This window comes from Boleophthalmus pectinirostris, unplaced genomic scaffold (genome assembly GCF_026225935.1).
Source record: "Boleophthalmus pectinirostris isolate CB_2022bp ecotype Guang Dong unplaced genomic scaffold, ASM2622593v1 HiC_scaffold_14, whole genome shotgun sequence".
NCBI lineage: Eukaryota > Metazoa > Chordata > Actinopteri > Gobiiformes > Gobiidae > Boleophthalmus > Boleophthalmus pectinirostris.
In genome coordinates, this window is record NW_026571047.1 from 9,483,542 (window position 1) to 9,506,643 (window position 23,102).

The window sequence follows — 23,102 nt, forward strand, 5'->3', positions numbered from 1 at the left end:
ATGGTGTGTTAGATGTGTCCTTATCATGAGTGATTTGCATGCAGAGACAGGCCTGATATGGAAGCCTAGACTGAAAAATGCACTATCTCCCTGAAAGACCTTCCCCACTTGATTAATTGCTGGTTCTATCCTCACAGTAACACTGTAATACTGTGAGTGCCTTTCTTCTCACAGCCTGTAGGAACCCTAGCAGCTTTAATTGCCCACATATCAGCTGCTCCCCTCTTGCGCGGGGTCTTTTTCATGTGCGTTACCATGGTTTTAGGATCAAAGTCGTCCACAGCTAGAACCGCGCTCGCCACCCTGCCATCTGACGCTGTGTATATGCGGAGAACATGTATAAGAACACGCAGTATGGCTAACAAACAACTACAGCTACCATACAGGCTTTACTTACATCCAACACACTGGACTCAGTATTTCACATTTTACAATTTATTACTGCAGGTATTAGGATTGGGTATCATTAAGGAGTTGCCGATACGATACATACCTCGATATATAAGCCACAATACAATACATATATCGATACAGTGAGCTTTTGATTCAGTATGATATATTTCAAATTAATTCGATGCAGTTCAATAAAAAATAATGGCTAAATCTTGGCTGTGACACTACAGGTCTTTGTTAAATCACGTCTTGTGCAAAGTTCATTTGAGAAACACCCATTTTAATCTTTAAAGCAGTAAAAATGTCAAATATGTAGCTAAACAAGTTTCCATCCTCTGAACAAGCAACAAAACTGTAGCACTGTAACAAAATAATTTTGTAAAATATACCAAAAAATATTCTTGGCGATATATTGATACAGCAGCCCACAATATCGATACTATATCATCACACTGAACGATACGATATAATGATATGAGTAAAACCCATAGACTGTACAATCGTGGTTCACCTTTCACAGCCTCACTGTTTTGTGGGTTTTTTAGTGCAATTGTGCATGCTTTTTGTACAGCATATGAAGGCACATTGTGTTCCTCCCCTTGCGTCCTGATGGGCTAAGCAACTGTAGATCATTGTCAATCAATCTCCTCTGTGCCATGTCTCCTGCACAGTACCAAATTTGTTCAGCTGCCAAATTTACATACATTTTTGATCTGTAGCAGTGTGATTCTCAAGTGCTGTATATTTGCAAGTTTTCTCCCCAACAAAACCCACAATGACAACGAAACGTTCTGCACTGACAAAGGCTCCTGCGCTCACACCCAAAAGGCAGAGGAAGACGCAAACCATCACACAAAAAGTTGGACTTCTGGAAGGTAGCCGGTAGAAGTTATGTGGCTGTAGCGCATTACAGAATAAATACATTTTCAGTTTGTTACATAAAGAAAGAGGAAAATAACATAAGGACGACAGCAGCAATAAGTTTTACGAAGGATCCAAAAATGTCTGTAACTGTCCTGTCTGAGAAAAGTGTATAAAGTGTGTGGTGAGGAGTTTTACAGCCTTAAAACAGATATAATAATTGTAAAAAGTAAAGTTGGCTACTTTGCGAATTTTGGGGGTTATTTTTAGAACGTAACCCCCGTGATAAAGGAGGGACCACTGTATCATGTAATGGACTAAGGCAGTGTGACGCCACCCATAGCATTTGGCTCCAGTCAAATGAAGCTCATCGAAGCTCACAGTTATAGATGTGAATTTGATATCATAGCCACAGTTGTGTAGAGCATAAACAAAATGACAAGGCTGACAGAAGCGGAGGGGCGTTGTCTTTTCAATAGAAAGTGAATTGGATTGATGGGTCGATCAATGTTGTTGGAGCTGGAAGCGCGCCCACGCTCACTTCCTATTTGGACTTACTTGCTGTCAAAATCTGCACCCACATGCAAAACAATAAAACCCGACCAAAGCAACTTGTAGAATGGATGACAATGAGAAAACTGACTGAATGTACATGTGAATTTAAGTATTCACAAGACAGTGTACAACAATTTCACTACGGAAAATGTGAGACTTTTAATGTGCAGATTACATGTACATTACAGCATTAGGCTCTACTCTCCTACAGTGTGTACATATGGTCCATATAACTGACCACACCCCCATGGCTTGGTAATAAAAAAAAAGCCTGCTCACACTCACTTGTAATGGTTAACACATTAATCAACAGTGATGGGCTAACGGGAAGTTACGCACTGATGCACCTGTAACGCTCTCCCTCTCCCTCGCTCTCTCCGATATATCCCAAGAGCCATAAATCACTGCACAACAACCAGATTAATGAAATTGAATTCCCACAACGTGCCAGTGCGCATCTTTAAGTGTCTACGGGACCATGGTTTAAGCGTCAAAGTGGCTACGCTAGCTCTGTGGACGCTAATGGATGCGCACTGCTAACATCAAAGTAAGAAGCAGACGCGTGCATTTCCTGCTTATGATAAATCTATGGCTCCAGATTGGATTAGGCCACATGAAAGGAACATATACAGTGCAGGGTATGTGTCTGGCATCAAATGTGCATTCATGTCTCGTAGCACTTGTGTTATTACTTCAGTCTGCAGACGGCCATTTGTTCATATTAAAACACTGGCTCCATACTCGGATACTCACGGGACAAGCCCTCTCAGTTGGTCCTAACTTGGCCAGCCTATATAAGAGTACACTACGTTCCAGATAAAAAACAAGCAGATGTTTTAATATAGGGTTAAGGTAGGGCAGAGGTCTCCAACTTGTAGCTACCAGTAGCTCTCCACCCCCTTCCAAGTAGCTCGCCGAAGGATTTCTGAATTATATGTACTGTGCTAATAACTACAGTTTGATTAATTAAATTCCTGTTGCCATTGGAAGCTTTTGTCGTCTTTTTGCAGTCATAGCAGTTACAGAGAGACGAGCCACAAGATAAGTATAGAAAATGTCTAATTAAAAATGTTGCATAATCATATTGTGTCTAAATATGACATGTATTCGCTGCATTGTTTTATTAGACGCAGGGTTCAAATTGTGAGAAAAAAGTGGCGGCTTATAGTCCAGAATTTAGAGTATTTTTTAGATTACAGTATTTTATTTTGACTTGTACATTTATATTTATATAATTATGTCTTATTTCACACCGGTGAGTCTAATAAATAGATAATGGTTTATGTTTTACAGGCATCTAACTGTGCCCCATTTAAGACTTACACTCTTTTTTACATCGATTAGATTTCTTGCGACCACTAAAACTGGTAGCTCACCAGAGGAAAAAGGTTGGAGACCCCTGAGGTAGGGTGACCAGACGTCCCTATTTACCCGGGACAGTCTCAGTTTTGAGCCCGAGGTCCCCTGTCCCAGCAGATTTATCCAAAACCAGTGATTTGTGCCAGTTTTATACAAGACATGTCCCATATGTCCCTATTTTTGACCAATGTGACACCTGCCAACAGTCAAGAGGCATACACTGGCATTTGTTTATGAAAAATACAGAAAAGCTGCTTAAAAATGACCAAAACACAAAGAAAATGTGACTATGCTGACTCATGTTAGTTTTGAATAAGTCATGAATGGGCCGACTGCAGAACAATTCTCCTTAATTATGCACTTGTTTCACAATTTTATTATTACCAACGGCCCCAAACCGAGAGTGTCCTAGTTTTTGATTTTGAAATTCTGGTCACCCTAGGTTAAGGCTCGCCATTTCTTGACATGAGTGACTGTGGTGCAGTGCGTTAAGCCTTCAGCAAGTGCAGGTCTAGCACATAGTGTTGTGTCCCTGGACAAAAGTATATGCTGAAATTCCACATTCAAACCTGTCCTCTACACCAGTGGTTCTCGATCGACTGATATGGATTTTTTTCATGGCCGATACCAATTCCTTAGGCTCCAGAGAAACTGATAGCCGATAAGCTCTGCTGATCTTGATTATTTCTCCAAAATGATGTCTTACTCAGCCTTTTTTATCATATGCCTAAGAGAGTTGTGTAGTCATGTTTTGTGCAATTATCTCCGCACTTAAGTGTTCAAATGAAGCATTATGTCTATTCTTTAGGCAGCAGGCCAGCCAAAACTAAACTAGAGGACTGTGTCGGAGATTTAAGGCAAATACTGGTCCATCTACAAAACTTTGGGGGGCAGAAGTGCTACTTGGATATACAAAAATTGTGCAGAGTTGTGCTCTTCAGTAAAGGGACCAGTCTCAAATGCAAAGCTGAAAAAACTGAGGCATTCAAAAAGTGCCTCAGTTGGTTCATCTATTTGGCTTTCACACTAACATAAGATCTAAACCAGGACTTTATCAGATCTAAAGTAGGACTAAACATGGGCTAAAATGTGACTAAACCTTCAATAAAGTAGTTTTAAATAAAACTAAACCCCAAAAATGAAATAAACACAAATAACTTTAAATAGAACACTGGGAAACACTGTTCTACTCTGTTTTGTGCCATTGTGAAACAGGACCAAATTTGTGGAATATCAATAGCATTCCCCACATCTTCTTTGCATTGCGTAAACAAACTGATATGTAATTCCAGTTACGTGGGCTCTTCCACTAATCATGCCATAAAACAGAGGATAGTTTTGCGATGATGTGCTAATACACTAACATGCCCAAGAAAATTCACTGCCAAGATGTATAAAGATATCTTGCCAACATTGGACAACTAATCCATTTTCCTGATGTACCCTTGTTCCCCATCATTAGCCTTCTCTCGTGAACCCCTCCACAAACATGCCCAGACTGACAAAGAACAGTTTGCTATCAGGAGAACACAGCCCATCTGTTATCCAGGGATATCCAGCTCTGCCCAGAATTATTCATCTCTGACCAGGAATAACCTGACACATGGACCAGTCTACATACATTATCGGTGGAGTATGTCATTGTGAGCACATATGGACTGGTCGCTGCCTACAGTAGCTTCTGCCTACTGTAAATGCATGAGGCACAATCATCCTCTCCATTCCAGTGAACAGCAGTAATTACGCTGAATATTACAGTACAGCGGGTTTGTATTCAAGCTGATAGTTGCTCAACTGGCAGAAATGGCAGAAGTATTTGCTCTGTGCAAATATTAAGTGAGAGAGGCCTGTTCAAACTTCACACAAATGCGTAGTCTTCACCAATGGTAACTACTTCAGTCAAAATAAAGAAAGAAGCGCAAAAACCTGTCTACATAACCATCTAACTTGCTGTCAGAAGTTTAATTAGGCAGATAAGTTCTGCCAGGTTTGAGGAAGTTTGTGGGCTGTGCAATTAATCAAATTTAAATCAAGATGCAGTCATGTCTAATCAGCAGTGATCTGGTTGGTTCGTTTTAAAAATGAAGAGATCTGCAGCCAATTCTCTGTCAGTAAAAACATGTGGTTTAGAGCAAAGTTCAACCTTTGGAGGAAGAAACTGGATTAGATAAGACAATGTTTAAAAGTTTGTCTTGTTTATGTTTAGAAAGTTGATAATGAAAAGACATTTTTCTTCATTTTTAAGATAAAGCAAAATTGAATCAGAAATTGTGTAGATCATGGCTTCCATCTATGTGCATGTTTTGCAAACCTACTAAGACCAACTAATCTTACTACCAGTTTAAGTACCAATTTACCATTTACCATTTAGGTGGTACAATGTTAACTAGTTTGTAGATTATCAATACTATGAGGCTATACAACACGTCTCTATAAACTGAATTACTGCTGTATTATTATTGTTATGTATAGTTGTTGCTGCCCAAAAATGGATTTTTTCAGGATAAATAAAGTACTTATCTATCTACACAATTTTGTTAAGGTTTAATAAAATCACATATGAACTGAAAACTGAAAAAGGTTGGGATTACTGAGTAGACTATTCCTCAAAATCATATGAACAAGATCATTGTTTAGGGGGAAAATCTAGATATTTAGCGCCAAGTGGCCACATTGCGGCTACACCCAACCCAGGGAAAGACTGAATCACACAGAATCCTTAGTGGCAGGGTAAAAAGTGGGCAGCAGTGTAGGGCAAAACAAAACAATGCCAGAAGATCAGTTATGACTCAAGCATGAATCATCTGAGAGAACATGTTCCATTAGAGAGAGGGAGAGAGGCACTGAGAATTGGCGTCTGAGCTTCGAGAACGAGGAAGGTCACTCCTGTTCATTCATTCATAACCCTGACAGGCAGATGAGATGTGTTCACGCCCGGTAATAATCTTCGACATCGCTCAGAAATGAGATGTCAGCAAGATACAATGTAAAGATGCATTGTAAAGACACCTGGTCACGTTCAGAGTTTGTATGTTGTACAGAAGGAGCTAGAAGTCTCTTGATATGCTTACCGTTGTTGTATTAGTAAAGTGAGGCAGGTAAAGGCAATTCTGTATTTTTTTTTCTTCAGACCTACTGCATATGGAGCTCAGAAGTCAGTATTTGAAGTTCAGGAAGTCTATTTCTCATTCAGATATTCATAGTTTAAAGTGTCAAACTCAAATTCACAGAGGGCCAAAATTAAAAACTGGGACTAAGTTGTTGGCCAAACTAAATATTTATTGAAATATTTCAACAACATCTGCATGTTTTCTCTTCTTTCGACATGTGTAATGTTAAACCTTTTCTTATTAAAATAAATGTTTAATTATAGTTTTGCTTAAACAGTGAATCCAGAACAAGCAGAATATAAAATAATAACAACATTTTAAATAAATAAGATCTCTATAGCCTATCTGTAGCCAGAGGGCCAGCTCTAATACATATTTGGTATGATCTCATGGGCCAAATATAATTATATCGAGGGCCAAATTTGGCCCCCGGGCCTGAGTTTGACATGTCTGGTTTACAGGCACAATGGAGGCTAACCAGCTATGAGGTAATTAATGTGCAAAACACCCTAATTTTTCAAGCCAAACTCATTTAAAACTTAAAATTTGGGAATACAAAAATAGCACGACTGTTTATAAAGTTTTAGAAAAATTATAGGTCTTAAATGCCACTATGTAGATTAGGCTCCAGTAAGCAAGTTGTGAATCTTGAAGTGGAAAGTCATTGTTAGGCTCCATATGAATCAAGTTTATAGGCTCAATAGAAAAATGTACAAATGTTGGCCAGTTGACAGAATCATAAAACGTAGACAAATGCCTTAAAAATTAATGCAATATGAGCATTTTTTTTTTTTGTTTGTTTGTTTTGTTTTGTTTTGAATTTGCACAATTTTATAGTTGATTGCTGTTTTTCCAGACATATTTTTTTAATGTTTACATCAAGTCTAGGAGTAATTGTTCCATAACCGTTGGTGTTTGGGTGAGGAGCCAAACCTTGATGCATTCATAATATTACTTTTCTAATAATGGTTCCCCGCGGAGACTATTGCTTTTTAGTGTTTTTCCAAGGTCATTGTATTTTCTGACGACAGACACCTGAGGCTACTATGTCTTTTCATTATAGCAGCTTCTTCACGCTGGCTCACTATCAATCCTCTCAAGTCTAAACCATCAAGGTCTGGCAGCGTGCCCCTGTCTCTGGCTTTTTCTTCTGGTGGTGATTTGTGATACGATATAAACAGCTTTGTGTCAGTTTTATTTTCAGCTGCAGCTACGTCAGCACACACAGATGATGAAAGATTAGTTTTTACCTCTACTCGGTACCTTGTTTACCTTGTGGAGCGCAAAGCTAAAATATATGATTTAAAATGGTAGATCTATCAATTTAAAGCTGTACTATGTAACCTTTCTGGAGAAGGGTATGCAACCTGCTTCCATGGTTGGTTCCATGGTCCAGATTACATTTCTTTACAGTCCAGCAATAAACACATCTATTTTCAATTTCAAGACGTTTTGTATCTCTCATCCCTTGTAAAACATGCAGGGGGGTCACCTCTTCACAGATCTGACTTGTAACTTGGCCTGATGGTGTCCTGGTTGTTTAGTTTACTGCAGTACTGTAGTAGCCTGATTCATCAGCTGATTTCACTTCGTGGAAACCGTCTGACCTCACAGCATTAGGATTCATTCGCTCGACGGTAGGCGGGCACTTTTTTTCATTTAACCAATTGCTGCTATTTGGTCGTGACGTATGTAATGTCCCGCTAATGGGGCTAACTGGTATATTAAAATTTTCCCAAATCCCATAGGAAGAAAGGCAATAACATCTTTCCCCTTGATAAAATTCACCAAACATTCTCTTTGTTTCCAGCTTTAAATCATCAATTTTGGGAATTGTTGCCAACACAGAATGTATGGCTCTTCACTGATTGGCTGGTGCCCGGACTTGCACTTCCGGGATTCTTGCAAACCGTCTAATGTAGTCCAATTCCCGACCTAGTTGCTGGAGAGAAATGAAATTGAGTGGAGGCACTAGGCAGCGCCAGCCTGGCTAGTACTGTGAAACATTTTCAAGGAAACAATGGCAAAACAGAGTACCTTTAATTGAAACTTCGGGTTTAGTCCTATGCACATTTGAAACACTTTAACTACTGCATATAGAAAGGCCATAATAGAATTGCAGTTATTGAATTTCACAGAGGGTCTTGCTGCCATTGCAGAGGACTGACTCAGGAAAGGCACCCAGTGTAAAACGTACTGTATGTGTGATTAAAATGCAAATTACTCACTCACATATGATTTGCTTCAGTGACCTTAGAAACAACATACTAAAACAAGATAGCCAATCTAATTAATCCGTCATTCAAGAAATTAATTATTTGTTTTGAAAAAATGATTGAAGCATAGTCCAACTACGACATACTCCAGTACTGCTTATTTAAATATTTATAAAGGGATATTGCCAGTGAAATTACATAGTCAATGCAAATGTGTGCTTAATCTCAGAGCTAATTGAATGAATGAAATGAGGTGGAAGGTAATGTAAGAATGTCTTTTAAATAAGCTTGGCCAAGAGGTCGTGTGGTCTTTTGGGTAAATATACACGAGATTGGACGTTGAATACACAATTGGACAGATTAAAAGGTGTCCTTGAAATTAAAAATACACTAATGAAGTAAATGAATAATGATTAAAGCCAAAAGCGAATAGACTGCTAATAGGAACATAGGTTTGTATATTGGTTGTTTTTAAATACAGAATGTGTTGAGGTTTCACACTATATATGGCATTCACAAAAGAAATATCTAAAAGGCAAATCCACAGAACAAAAACCTTTACCCTGGCAAGTTCCATTATTCAGCAGACTCATATTCCTTACTGTCAGGACAATAGGCATGATTCCCAGGATTATTTTCCTCTATTAAACACTAGCCATAAAAAAAGGAAGATGTTAAAGTGATGTGTTCTGTGCAGTGACAAGCTTTCAGATATGACAGAAGAAAGCTAAATCAAAGTCCACCAGTGATGTCCTTGATGTGGAAAGCAGAGAACAGAGATATAAGACCATAAAACACTATAAAAATTGATTTGAGCCCCTCCCCATTCACCAGAGCCCCTCTCCAAACACGTGAGCATTGATCATTTCGGAGTGAGGTGCAAAACACACAGCGGCAGGGGGTAGTCTCTGTTGATTTCTTTATAAATTATACATGATCAGGAAATCACAGAGCCAGAATACCACCAGGCTCACTTTTATTGGCTCTAAAATCATATCTGACATTTGTGTTGTAGACTTCAGCCATTGTGCTTTAACAATACTGCCCCAGCATGTGGTCTCCGCTGGCCACAAAAGACTGGGCATAAGCTCTGACATGAGGTGGTGTAGGAGTGGTAGGCTACATGCCATTAGTATGATCTGAATGCAATTTGCTGTTGACTGGAATTAGTCAGTATAGACTTCCTGAATAGAAATGTTCATTAAGCAGTTATATTGCCAGAACCACTATGGCTGATTTGGAATTATACTTGTATTATATCTACAGAGGCAGTTAATGGCTTAATCATTACTTGAACACTTTTAACTCTATGCTTCCAGTCAAATAAAGATCAAATATATGCTCACTGTACCAAAATGATGACATACACGGTCTGTGGTATGATACATGAGGCATTATCTTATTAGAGTAACACTAAAAGGCCATTTCCCGAATAACGCAAAGCATAAAAATTTGATTCACTTCCGTCTCCTTAACTAGCTCCTCACACTGATCCACTCTGCTTTCCTGTGAACATGAAGCACCTATACTAAATGTATAGTGAAAGAATAAACATACAGGTGTAAGGCATCATTTGCGTTTTCCATAGATTATGCAAACTTCACATTTTGAGGGGCAGTTCAGAGTCAATGGCCATAAACTGTTGATCACCGCTCATAAATGAAGCCATAATCTGGGCTGTTCCTCGCGGGCGTGCCCAGTGTGACCTGCTCTGTAATTAATGAGGATGGCGCTGCTCACGGCGACTGTTAAATACTTACATTTTAACTAGAAATAAATAAATTATGCATGTGGTTTAATTATCCCAGCTAATACACTAGCTCCTAGTTTAGAAGTGGAGACACAAAGCACAGACATGCTAAAAGGGCCCCTGCCTTCACACTTGTACATGTATTTTTCTCCAGGCTGATGTCACACAAGGACAGGCTGAAGCACTAGAGCTGCTGCTGCTGCTGTTAAAAGTGTCCTTGACTGAGCTCAGGTTACACACACACAGTGGAGTCAGACAGTCCCATGTGGTCCTATTATTGCAGCTCAAAAGCCTGTGCTATTCTGTTGGCTTCCAGCTAAATACAATGGGGCTCTCCCAAGGACCTCCAAAATGAAAGGGGGGTTCCCTGACACCACAGGCTATGTGTAGACGTGTGTGTGTTTCTCTAGTCTTTTTTTGACTGGTTATTATCTGTGCCTGAATGCTGGGCTGCACTCCTCTGTATCAAAAGTCCAAAGGCGTGAGGCCCTCAAGTGCTTAGCATCTGTTTGGCAACAAACTGAAGAAAAAGATTTCAATTGTACCTAAAAGTGTGTACTAATTAGACACCAATGGGTTACATGGATACACTGAACATTAATAAACTGAACATACCTGCTTGTCTAGTGCAATGGCAAAATAATTTGTAGGAAGATTTGAAGATAATGCTCTTTTTTAACATATATAATTTAATTCATTTAACTAAAGATTGACTGTACTTTGGCCCCAGTTTTATTTTGCACTCTTAAAAAAGCTAAAGTCCCGCACTCGTCGTTCCTGCATATAATGTTACTGAAGTGCCAAAGGGTTTGTGAGAGTTAGGAACTAGTTTGTTAGGTTTGATTAATAATAATAATAATAATGTACATATTTGATATAAGATCAAATGATGATATAAGATCAAATGATGCAGTCATGCAGTGAGCAAATGTTTACGCTGGCTGACCTTATTTATATGTTTTAAATGGACATGGAAATGAGATTTGACAGTGCCTTGCCCAAAGACAAGGACATAATGTATTCAAACCCCTGCTTCCTCTGGGTTCATGGGAGATTGCTTAACCTCCTTCAGTATATAAATAAAGAGGGCACAGTCTTTTATTGCATTTAATCTGAATGTGTGTCTTTCTTATAGCCAGGTCCAAGAGCATGGTGATGGGCGAGGTGTCACGGGGCCCATGTCGCCCGGGCTCTCCAGGCCTCCAGGAGGGGGCGCTCAAGGCCGGCTGGCTCAAGAAGCAGCGCAGCATCATGAAGAACTGGCAGCTGAGATGGTTTGTGCTACGGTCTGATCATCTCTACTTCTTTAAGGATGAGGAGGAGACCAAACCACAAGTGAGGACAATATTTATCACAGGACATTAACTGAAATCAACTTGGATTGTTGGATTTTCAAAGAACAAGTGACCAAGTCTATGAAAAAAAAAAAAAAAGCCCAAAACAACAGTAGCCACACAAAAACAACTTTTTAAATGCTGTGGGTTGCTATTTAATATATTTTTAATAACATATATAACATAAAAAAATCTTAGCAGGTTGTAGTTCAGTTCATTAATGGGTCTATTAAGATGAAGGCTAAAGCTACGTTTATATGATGACGGTCTGAACAGAAGACGCAAAAGTGGCATCGTGTCTTCACTTTTTATTCTGCGCTTAGACGAGCATTTTCGGGAGGAAATCTGCGTGCATACAGTGACCCAAAAGTGTGTGGAATTCGATTGGGTATGCATGCCAGGTTTCTGTGCACTGTATGTATGTGACGTAAACGCATAAGCAGTGTGAGCAGATCTGACCAGAGTTTTGTGTCTTGGGCAGAGTAGACGAAAACGCTACGGTCGGAGCATATTCAACTTTTCCACTCTGAAGGGTGGTTTCAGATTTTAGAATTTTTTTAAGCCCCAAAAATGTCGTCACTGTTTAAACTAAAGGCACTTCTGATAAAATAGTTTGTCGTTTTTACCCGCAAGCGTTCTTGTGTAAACAGGCCCTTACACGTACCTGTTTTTTGGCATGAAAGTGCTACTCAAAAAAACTATAATGTGCAACTGTCAAAATTTGCAAGCAACTTTTCATAAAAATATGTTCAAAGTCACAATAAAGAAGACTATATTAGCCTGATTCATAGGGGTTTTTACTTCATTTTACTTAGTTTCACTTCATACAAACTGTCTGACCTCGCAGCCTTAGATTTCGTTCGCTCGAAGATAGGCGGGTACTTTTTATCATTTAACCAATCGCAGCTATTTGGTCGTGACGTATGTAATGTATCACTAACGGGGCTAACTGGTATATTAAGCTTTTCAAAATTCCCATAGGAAGAAGTGCAATAACGTCTTTCCCCTTGATGAAATTCACCAAATATTCTCTTTGTTCCAGCTTTAAATCCTCGATCTCGGGAATCGTTGACAACACAGAATATATCACTCTTTGCTGATTGGATGGTGCACAAACTCGCACTTCCGGGGTTTTTGCGAACCGTCTAGTGTATTTGATTCCTGACCTAGCTGTTGGAGAGAAACGAAATTGAGCGGAGGCAGTAGGTGGCACCAGCCTGGCTAAGACGACATGGCAACTCTCACTGAAATGATTTTTCCCTTTATTTTAGTTGCACAGAGCACTAAGCCACAAGATTATTTAACTCAATTTATGGATCCTGTCTCTGAATCAAGTTAAATATCTGTGGCATTTCTGTTATAGAACATGAACCAGCAATCCACGCAAGATGACATTTCTTATTAAATTAATCTAACTTGACTGTAATTTCATTAAATGGGTCGAAAGAAAAAACATATTGAACACATATATGATATTATTAGATAGAACTGCTGCTTAAAGGTCCACCGGGTAACGTCATTTGGTTAGTGACTACTTCGCTTCTTCAACCACCGTGTTCATCTCAACATTTCACCCATGTGTCATTCTCATAGCCGTAAATACCCTTCGGTGATGATGACTCAGCACAATGACAACAAATCCCATCTCATGTTAGAGCATTAGTACAAATAATACTATATGACACACTCCATTAGTAACTTATTACAATTACATTAGCTGGAATCAATGCCATGGCTTCCTTTGAGCAATGTCATATAAACGCATTAGGATGGCCCGTGGCTGACAGGCGTACGTAGCTGAAACATGATGCGGTGATGTAATCCGACAACAAAAGAAAGCGGGGGAGAGGCTACCCACCCTCAACCCCACCCAACCCCACCCTCGAACAGGACATGGCCTTTCGGAGCAGCGTCGTAATCATCTTTTTGAAGGCCCTGACAGACTGCCTTCAATCAGCGCTCGCCAATACGTATTCAGCGTCTATTGATTTGCATCCCCCAGTGCATTCAAATAGCACACATGGTTGAAAATTCGCCAACGCGCGCGCCAGCATCCCCCCTCCGTGTGTGTGCGAGGAAGTGTCATTCTGGTCTTTTTTTTTTTTTTTTTTGTCTCATCTTCTAATCGATGGGAGATTGAAGCGAGGGAGTCGGTGGGGGGCTTTCACGGAGGAAGACCACCTCCCCGACTGAGATGGGAGATGTGATAATTGGTGGAAGGGAAGGTAATACCGCTGGAGGAATCTATACAGGATTGAGTGTGCAGACAATAGATGCTGTCTAATTACAAGCTCCTCCAGGCAAAGCAAGTGAATATGTTAGTGGAAGATGTTTTAAGAGCATGCAAACAGCTTCTTGCAATTAGTAGACATTAAATGAGAATCTTTTAGCACACAAATTGCATTAAAAGTCCTATATTCTACAAAATTGACTCTTGTGAGCTTCAAGATATGTTATAATGTTGTTGCCTCATCAAAAACATACCTGGAGTTGTGTTTTGTTTCATTCACACATTTGAGTTTTCAAGTTCACAGCTATCTTTTACTAGCCTGATTCATCAGCCGGTTTTACTTTGTTTCACTTCGTACAAACCATCTGACCTCACAGCCTTAGATTTCGTTCACTTGACGGTAAGCAGGTACTTTTTAGAATTTAACCAATCGCTGTTATTTAGTCGTGACGTATGTAACACGCCGTTAACAGGGCTAACTGGTATATTAAGCTTTTTCCAAATCCCGTAGAAAGAAGGGCAATAACGTCTTTCCCCTTGATGAAATTCACCAAACATTCTCTTTGTTCTGGCTTTAAATCCTCAATCTTGGGAATCGCTGACAACACTGAATATATGACTCTTTGCTGATTGACTGGTGCCCGAACTTGCACTTCCAGGGTTTTGGGAACTGTCTAGGTGTATTTGATTCCTGACCTAGTTGCTGGAGAGAAATGAAATTAAATGGAGGTACTAGGTGGCACCAGCCTGGCTAAGACGACATGGCAACTCTCACTGAAATCATTTTTTACTTACACAGAGCACTAAGCCACAAGATTATTTAACTCAGTTTACGAATCCTGTCTCTGAATTAGTTCAGTAGAAATGGGTAATTCAAATTGTCCAAATGATTCTCATGGAGATGTACAGAGTTTAAAAACACAGTTGGGTGGAGTTTCTTAACCAATTTTAGATATTAGGGCAAACAGATTTTGTAGTCTAACAATAATATACAGATAAATCATTGTGTAGACTAGTATACAAAATACCAGGGATTGTGTTTTAGTTATCAGATGCAATATCGGTGAAGATTTCCACAGTAATGATCCAATATTGATCTTTGTGTGCCCGTGTATCATTTCCAGTTTGTCCTCAGTGCATCAAGTTCATCTTTTAGAACATATGAGACCAAACCACAAGTGAGTGAACATATGAATTTATAACCAAGATGAATACATTTTTTTATTATTTTTTTCAAAAGTGAAAATTTACTTAAATGAAACTTCACTATAACTTAATACAAATTTGGTCTGCACTATAGATTTGAAAAGCTTTATATCAACATCAGCAAATATCGGTTATCGACCACAACAGCGAGGCAAATATTGGTCTTAGCTCCAAAAATCCATATCAGATTAAAATAGTATGTAGTTGCAAATGCTCTGGAGTGGAACATTGAGTCTAATGAGTTTGTTTGGTAAATCAGGTTAAACTGGGTGTGTACACATCTGTTGACACGTGTGCTCTCCCTTAGCCAGGAACAAGATTACTTCCACTAATCCAATCCCAGGTTTAATTACTTTTATCAAACAAACTAAATAATCACTATTATTTTCTCAAACATTTCACCTTATACTTTGAGCTTCTTGAAACTGTTCCAGCTATACATATTGTCGTATTTCCATTCATTCAAATGCAGCCAACTACTCATGTTATTCCAAGCACATAGCCCCCCTGGGAGTTCTTCCCCCAATGGCTCCTGCCCTGCCTTGTGCTCTGGCTCTCCTCCGCACCAGCACCTCCATTTGTTTCCATGGCGACTAATGCTGGTGGCGGCTGGGCCTTCAGGTGGGGGCGATTTGGCAGACTCCTCTGGTTGTTTGATGAAGGGTGCCAGTGCTGTTTAACAGGAGCCCAACCGCCGGCTCTGGCATGGCCTCAGAGCCGGCCTGCCCAGTTCTCAAGACCAAATGGGTATTGATCTGGATAATGTATTTGGATCATCTGTGATGCTCCCTTTTGAGTGAGAAGAGGTGAAGCTTAAATGCTCAAGTGGAGCAGTATGTTGCTTGTTTGTTGTGCAATAAAAAATGTGTTTTTGACAATTGAGTGGATGATTATGTCACATTATGGATAGATTTGGGTCTTAATAAATCTTGGTATCCAGCAGGTCTCTATGACAGGTTAGACTATTCATTTCCAAAAACACAGTTAAGATCATTATCTTTAAAATTTTAACAAAAATGTTTAAAAAAATTTCCCACTTTGGCCATTTTTTAGGTTGTTTATTTTGACTTCCAAGCTGTAAATCATGAGTTCATGTTGGAAATTCCATAACTGTTACCTACTAACAGTACAATAGGTCAAGGCTCCTTTAATGTACACAGAAATTATGATTTGTCAAGTAAATATATAACAAAATACTTTTATATTATAGTTTAAAGTATCAGAAAAATGTGTTTCTTGCCTGTAACTTGTGCCTAACTTTTGGATAGAATTCTCCCTAGTGTGATGTCATCAATATGGAAATCTCTAAAAATAGATTTCTCCATTTCCTGCAAATTTTAAACAGTACTTTTAATCTTTTCTTTGCAAATTGCTTCTTGGTTTGGTGAAAACTGTAATTTACATTATTCAACAATTAATATCCCACCAAATTACATAAAAATTGGAGAATCATACACACTTTAAGATAATGTGCAGTAACTGGGCCATCATCCAATACAGCAAATCTTAGAAATGGCTTGCTTGAGTAATTCCTTCCATAAAATAAATAAATAAAGTATTCATGTTTAAAATTCTCAAATGCCAAACAAAAACATACATAGGCAATGATTAAAAAAAGCCACAGGACCCTGCCTGATCCTGCCTGACCAGTCCTCCTCAGACCTTTGATTCTAAAGTTTTCTGTTTTGATTACAGGGCTTCATACCTCTCCAAGGCTGCCAGGTGAATGAACTGAATGCCAATCCAGACGAAGCAGGCAGACACCTTTTTGAGATAGTACCAGGTGAGTGTCTTGCTTGTAGTTGACAGTGGTGCTTGGTTATCACATCAGTGCGGTGTGGGAGGGACTAATGGAGGTCACGGCAGCAGAGACAGAGGTGATGACAGAGATGTGATGTCCGAATGACACACGGGGAGATAGGGACCAGGGGGCGGGGCTGTTTGAGAAAAGCGTGATTCAAAGCTGATCTGTCAACACACCATCTGATTGTGTCATTATAAGTGGTAAATGGATTGCAGTGGCGAAAAAACAATCACAATCTTGACCCATGCAGGAAGACACACAAGATAACAAATAGCATCTGCTGTTTTGATGGATCTGAAATTCAAAGAAGTACTTCTACTGCAACAATACATAAAAAACATAAAAGAAAAAAATGTGTATGACAACTGGCAATCAAATCAAAAACACCAATTTGGGAATTTGTTTATCTGGTAGCATTGTGATTGGGATTAGATTCACAATTTTACATTTTAATAACACAGTAAAATTCACATTTTAAACACTGTCCGACATGCTGCCTAAAGCTTTATTTGAACACTTTAGTATGAAGAGATAACAGCACAACATGTATTACTCTGCTCTCTGCTCTAGGCTTATGGCAAAATAAGACTGTGGGTGAGTTTGTAGTAAATTTAGATCACAGAATTTGGGGAAAATAATCTAAAGTAGCCTTATCTATCGGACTGAAAATATCAGCAGAGCTTATTGGCCATCGACTTCTCAAGATGTGAAACAATCAGTATCAGCCATGAAAAAAAAACAACAACACCAACAACATCATCATCATGTCAGCCAATCATTAATATTAACACAAGAATCACATTTCAGAACATGTTTGTACATGTTTGTGGATATTTTGTGGAAATGGTGCTTCAATAATTGCAGTCTTTGCGATTTGCTAATTGCTTCCATTCAAATTTGTAATTTCAATTTGATAGCAATCAGTCTTACAGCCGTAGAATTAAGAATACAATTACACTTTTTCCTGATATTGAGCAGCCCTGGGCGTTCATTACAGCAGATGGTTGTTACGAGTACTTTGTCTTTGGGAAATAAAATAACAGTGCACAACGCTGAGGCACGAGGTACTAATTGGATTTGTATATGCTTGCATAGTGGCCTAACTTTTTTTAATAATATATATTCTTAATAAAAATAAAATCAACAGACTGCATTGAAAATGAAAACTACAATGTCCTCAGTGATTCCTCCTGGCAAGGTTTAATTCAATTCAAATTGATGAATTGAAGGATGTAAAGAAATATCTCATCTAGCACAACCCAATTTAAATGAAATGTTTGTGTATATAAATGGCATAGTTTCATTCAAATCCTTGCATATTATATAGTGAAGGCACATTTGCTTATTATGCATGCACTTTAGATAAAATTTATCTCTACACAAATCCAAGGACAACCTTAAATATTTTTTGTCAATACGGAAAGATATTCATGTTTGCACATCAATAACTGTCAAAGACAATTCCCTCTGGTCTTATGAGATGTAGTCAATGCTGATTAGAAATGTAAAGGTTTGCCTGGGCTGTCTCTATGCATTCAATCTTATTTAGCATACCAGATCCCTTAAGTGCTATTCTGTGTTTGTGCAGCAGAGAGCACTGTTAACCAAGTTTATTAGTATCTACATGAGTTAAGCAACCTCATTCTGCCTTTTTCAAGGACTAGAATAACTGACCTTGCTAAATTTTCCTGTATAATTTAGATAAATCTGTCAATCAACAAACAGTATTGCTCCTTAACAGTCTCTATAATATTTAAAAGGTAAATCATATTGATATTTAAGTATCAGCTTTTTTTTAGTAGACAACAGCTTGTTTTGTAGTGTGTACAACTAGAGCATTTCTGAAAAAAGCATTGCAGCACAAGAGAACATAAAATAAATAGAACCCAAATGGTCTCTCCATCATTGGAGCAGCTGTGGTCCGTGCATCTTGGCACACTTAAGGGGACGTCATGTTTCATGTGTTGCTTCACCAAGTCTCACCTTGGGGCAAAACACTGGTTGGTTTGCTCCACATGCTACATCCATTGGACCTCTGTGACTATTTGATAATGTATATGTATTTGCCACAACTGTACCAGCTGACTTTTCCTGTATTTTTCTGTACTAGGGGAAAGGTTGGATACTTGATACAGATTTTACTAAAACAATAACATTTATTTCACAATAGAATGTATAGTAATTTTGTAATTTCTCAAGCTTCTTAAATATTACCAAGAGGTCTCATAGTTCTGACATTCTAAAACAATTAAGGAAAGGTCAAATCTTGTGCTTTTTTCAGTACTTGTTCAAATATGTATTTAGTTGTGTTAGTTTTTGTATATATTATTATCTGGGTTTGGATATTTTTGAAAACCCTAAACTACAACATGGATAAAACAGAGGCATGTGGGACCAGTGATGGTTTAGAGCACTGCCAGTGTTTGCTCTGTGGTCTCTCGCAGTGTTTAGGCTTGTGAGCCTCTGTGTATCTTGTTTATGGCCAGTCAACATTACGGACTGGTGTGAATGCACTGAGCTTTAACATGAGCCACTCACACAAGAAGCAAAATGCCAGAACTGTGTCCCCAGTCCACAACTTATGTCAGGTTTTCAGTGAAATAACCAGTATCAAAGTTTCATTCATGTAACCGATATCAAGGAATACAACAGAATTGTACACAAGCTATGGAATGTACTTTCACCCTCCATATTAGGAGGGCTGAGGATTAAAGAAAGAAAATTTGATTTAAAAGTCAGAGGTTGTTAAATCTTTTCTTGTGCAGTTGCTGAAGCCAATAAAAAGTATTCATCTCATCACTGTCACTACTAGAGGCTTTCTACAACTTAGAAATGTAATTCCTGTGTACTTTTTCATTCTTGTGTTCTTATTAATTTCAGTCCAAATTGTAAATTATAAATTGTGATGACAAATTATACTAGGTACTCTGGGTATACAAATAGGCCTAGAGTTTTTGAGTATGTGTATGTCATTTCCATGCAAAAGTCTCTTAATTGCTTCTGAACAATAACAGACAACACACAACAATGAGCAAGAGACCCAAGATGGAGGGCTTTGATATGAAAGCTCAGAGTTTTGTCTATTTATTTCAGCGCTCCACTGTGTTCTGTAATAGAAGGCCTGACCCCAAAAGAGCCCAGCAGCCACACTGTTCATCAGGCTGCTGTCAGTGACAGACGACCTGTGCTCCTCTACCACCGTGTGTGTGTGTTTGGCCACAGGAGATAAATCCACAGACCATGTTTATAGAGGGGACCGCACTACTGTAATAGAAAGACACACAAGAAAGATATCATCTATAAGGTGCACCCCCACTGTTAGATGTTCACATCAGAAATATATCAGTTTATGTGTCAGCATAATATTCACTTCCATTTTACTGCAATTCATGGCACAGGACCCACAAATCTACATCTCTTTATTCTTAAATAGTGCTTAAGTCATACAAAAGTAAGAGCTTACTCTGACTTCCCCCTGAGCAGAGTGAGGGAATTAAAAGCTTGTTCCTCTCAGACAAACAAAGCAGTGGCCCAAATCAAAGCTCAATCATGTGCTCCTGTCTCAGAGTGGGCAAACAGAAAAAGCTCAAATAAAACATATTTGTAAATCCTTTGAGATTAAAGGCTGAATAAAGCTGCAAGCCTTTGTTATGTGAAGCAATTACTGTCTAAAAAACAGCCCACAACACTGACTTGTGCTAACACCTAAACTTGTTTGACCCAGACACACTTAATCTATTGTACAGAATCATTATGGAGACAGCCACAGTGGAACAGTGGCACTTTTTACATTATTTACTGTCCACAGGGCAGCAGCACTCCACGTATAATCAGAGCCCAGTAAAGGGAACACCAGCCCGTGTCGTATATGCTATAAAAACTAGACAACACCAAACAAGTTTTAGTCACTATAGATATGTGTGGTGGTCTAAATATGGGTTAGTGGACCAACAGCCTGTACAGTCAATGCAGCCAGTTCCCAAAAGTCTTCTGTGCTGTGTGTATTGTATACATGACCCATACCTCCATGTCTGTGCTTTGGCTTAGTTTTAATTAAAAAAAAAACAAAAAAAAACTATAGTACTTCAGAGGACATAACTATTTCAAAGAAATGAGAAAAGTGGAATTTTTTTTTTTCCCTCTTGAGTAAATGAGAAAAGAACAGTGTGTTGTCAGTGTCTCAGAGATCGATTAGCATTGTCTGCTCTGTCTTGTGTGGACAAGTTTGTTTGGCAGAGAGGGAAAGCCGGCCCATTTCCATTGAGCGCACACTCAGTGACAGACTGGGACAGAGAGGGAGAGCCTTGTCCTAGTCCTCCTCAGGGATTTGCTTCTCCTCAGGGGGCTGAGGGAACAGACCTGCTGCCCGCACCGCTCAATGACGACGGGGGAAGAAAAGGCTGTGTGAATGGCCCCACTAAAAGAGAGTGAAGGCCAACAAGTGGAAGTAGTCTGACGGCGTTAGTTGGCACGAGTATGCCTCACGGGCCGGGCCGGTTCACCGGTGCTGCCTGCTGCTTACAGAGGGACTCAGCGGCCCGGGACCAGGCTGCGCAGACATGGGGCCGGTCTGCTGCAAGCCTCACAGGCTGAAGAAACAGCATCTCCAAGGTAACGGGAAGCAGATGCTGGAGAGTTTTTACAAGAGCGGGCCTTCAATGGGGATATTCTGGAGAGGAGCGTCTGGGGTGGATGGGGAGCACAATAATGGCTAGACTTTGACTTTGTGCATAATTTACTTACTTTATTTTGCTTTTACTACTTACCGAAGCTTCTTTGTGGATGATACCATGGGGCGTTGTTTAAAGGTCTGTGTCTAGACAGGAGTTTGACTGGCATTTGTTTTATAATAACTTTTATCATGTATTGTGCAAAGTCAGTTCAGGGCCATTTGTGATATTTTGCAAGTTTATAGTAAGCAAACAGCACAGTTGAGTAATTAGTAGTAGCAGTTTCAACTTGATGTTTCCATTGTACTGCTGAAATGGAAATAGCTGCAGCCATAAAAAGTAATTGTTTGTTTTAAATACCTAACCTTGATAGATGAATTTGTACTTTGCTGTTTATTTCGGTTTGCAAAAGAGTGGATTTTGATTGCATTTTCCAGAATAGAGCTGCCTTTGATTGCAAGACCAGGTCACAGACATAAATATCAGTTTATCAGAAACTGAAGTACAGTTTTGATGGATTCTCCCTCACCTTTGCGGTCTATTTTGATATAGTGGTTAATGGACAGAGCATGTTATACAACCGGTTGTCTATGCTCCCAGTCTCTGATTACTTATGCTCCTAATGTATTGGAGAGTTTAATGTGTGAAAATATATAGTCCAGCATATTTTATCTAGCTCATCTGCACTTTATAAATTTTAACATTTCAGGTTTATCCAGGGTCTACGTGTATATTATAACCTTGCTGGTTCCAAACCCAACACATAAATTATGAAGGTCTCATCTTCATCTAGAATGTAGGGTACAGGTTAGGTTGTGCACTGCGGAGGATTCTTAGGAAAAAAAAACAAAAAACACAAGGGATTTGAAGGATGATACAAGGTCATAGTGTAGCGTCTGTCAGGCTGTTATGTTTATAGATCATGTTTGTGTAATTTATTATATCTCATGCTTCATGGCTCCAGGGACATTTATTTCACTCTAGGGCTACACGAGCAATATATTGAAATGTGGATAACATAGTGAAATTTGCTTTGAAGGAGAGAGGAGAGACTGATATACAGCAGATGTCTGTGCTTTTTAGCATATCGGCTATCTGCCTTAAATCTGGCGCACAGGCCGATATTGGCCCAACCAGCTGCCTAAAGAAAATGCATAAAACTTTATTTGAACCTATTCAAAAATGTGACTACACTGCTCTCTTATCTAGTTTCTAGTAAAACAAGGTCATGACTGAGATTGTACTAAATTCTAATTAGTTCATTTAGGGAAAATTACCTAAACTGGCCCTATATATCCGCCAGAAAAAAGTTTACTGGCCATTGGTTTCATCTGAGTTCTGAACTACTAGTTTTGGCATCGGCTATGAAAAAAAAACACATCAGGCAAACTCCATTTTGAAGAAAAGTTTGAATATTGGGTGTAACAAAAAATATTTATATTGTAAACTCACAAATAAGGGTATAGTAAGTGATATTTCTACACTTCCATGGGTTATTTTACAGTAATTTCACATCAAGTCTAAAACAACTTTCACATTTTGTCTGGAAATAGATGCATATAAAATTTTTGTCAATATCGCCCACCCCTATCACCAGTAATTCTCTCTACATGA

General features: G+C 38.9%; 1 protein-coding gene across 1 annotated transcript in view; it reads left to right on the plus strand.

Moving 5' to 3' along the window:
- The window catches only part of si:dkey-191m6.4 (rho GTPase-activating protein 22), a 50,573-nt gene that overhangs the window by 11,872 nt on the left and 15,599 nt on the right, over positions 1 to 23,102 (plus strand). The window contains exons 2-3 of the mRNA XM_020924395.1: positions 11,380 to 11,579; positions 16,710 to 16,797. Of these exons, the coding sequence (XP_020780054.1) occupies positions 11,380 to 11,579; positions 16,710 to 16,797 (288 nt within the window). The remainder of the gene's footprint in view (positions 1 to 11,379; positions 11,580 to 16,709; positions 16,798 to 23,102) is intronic.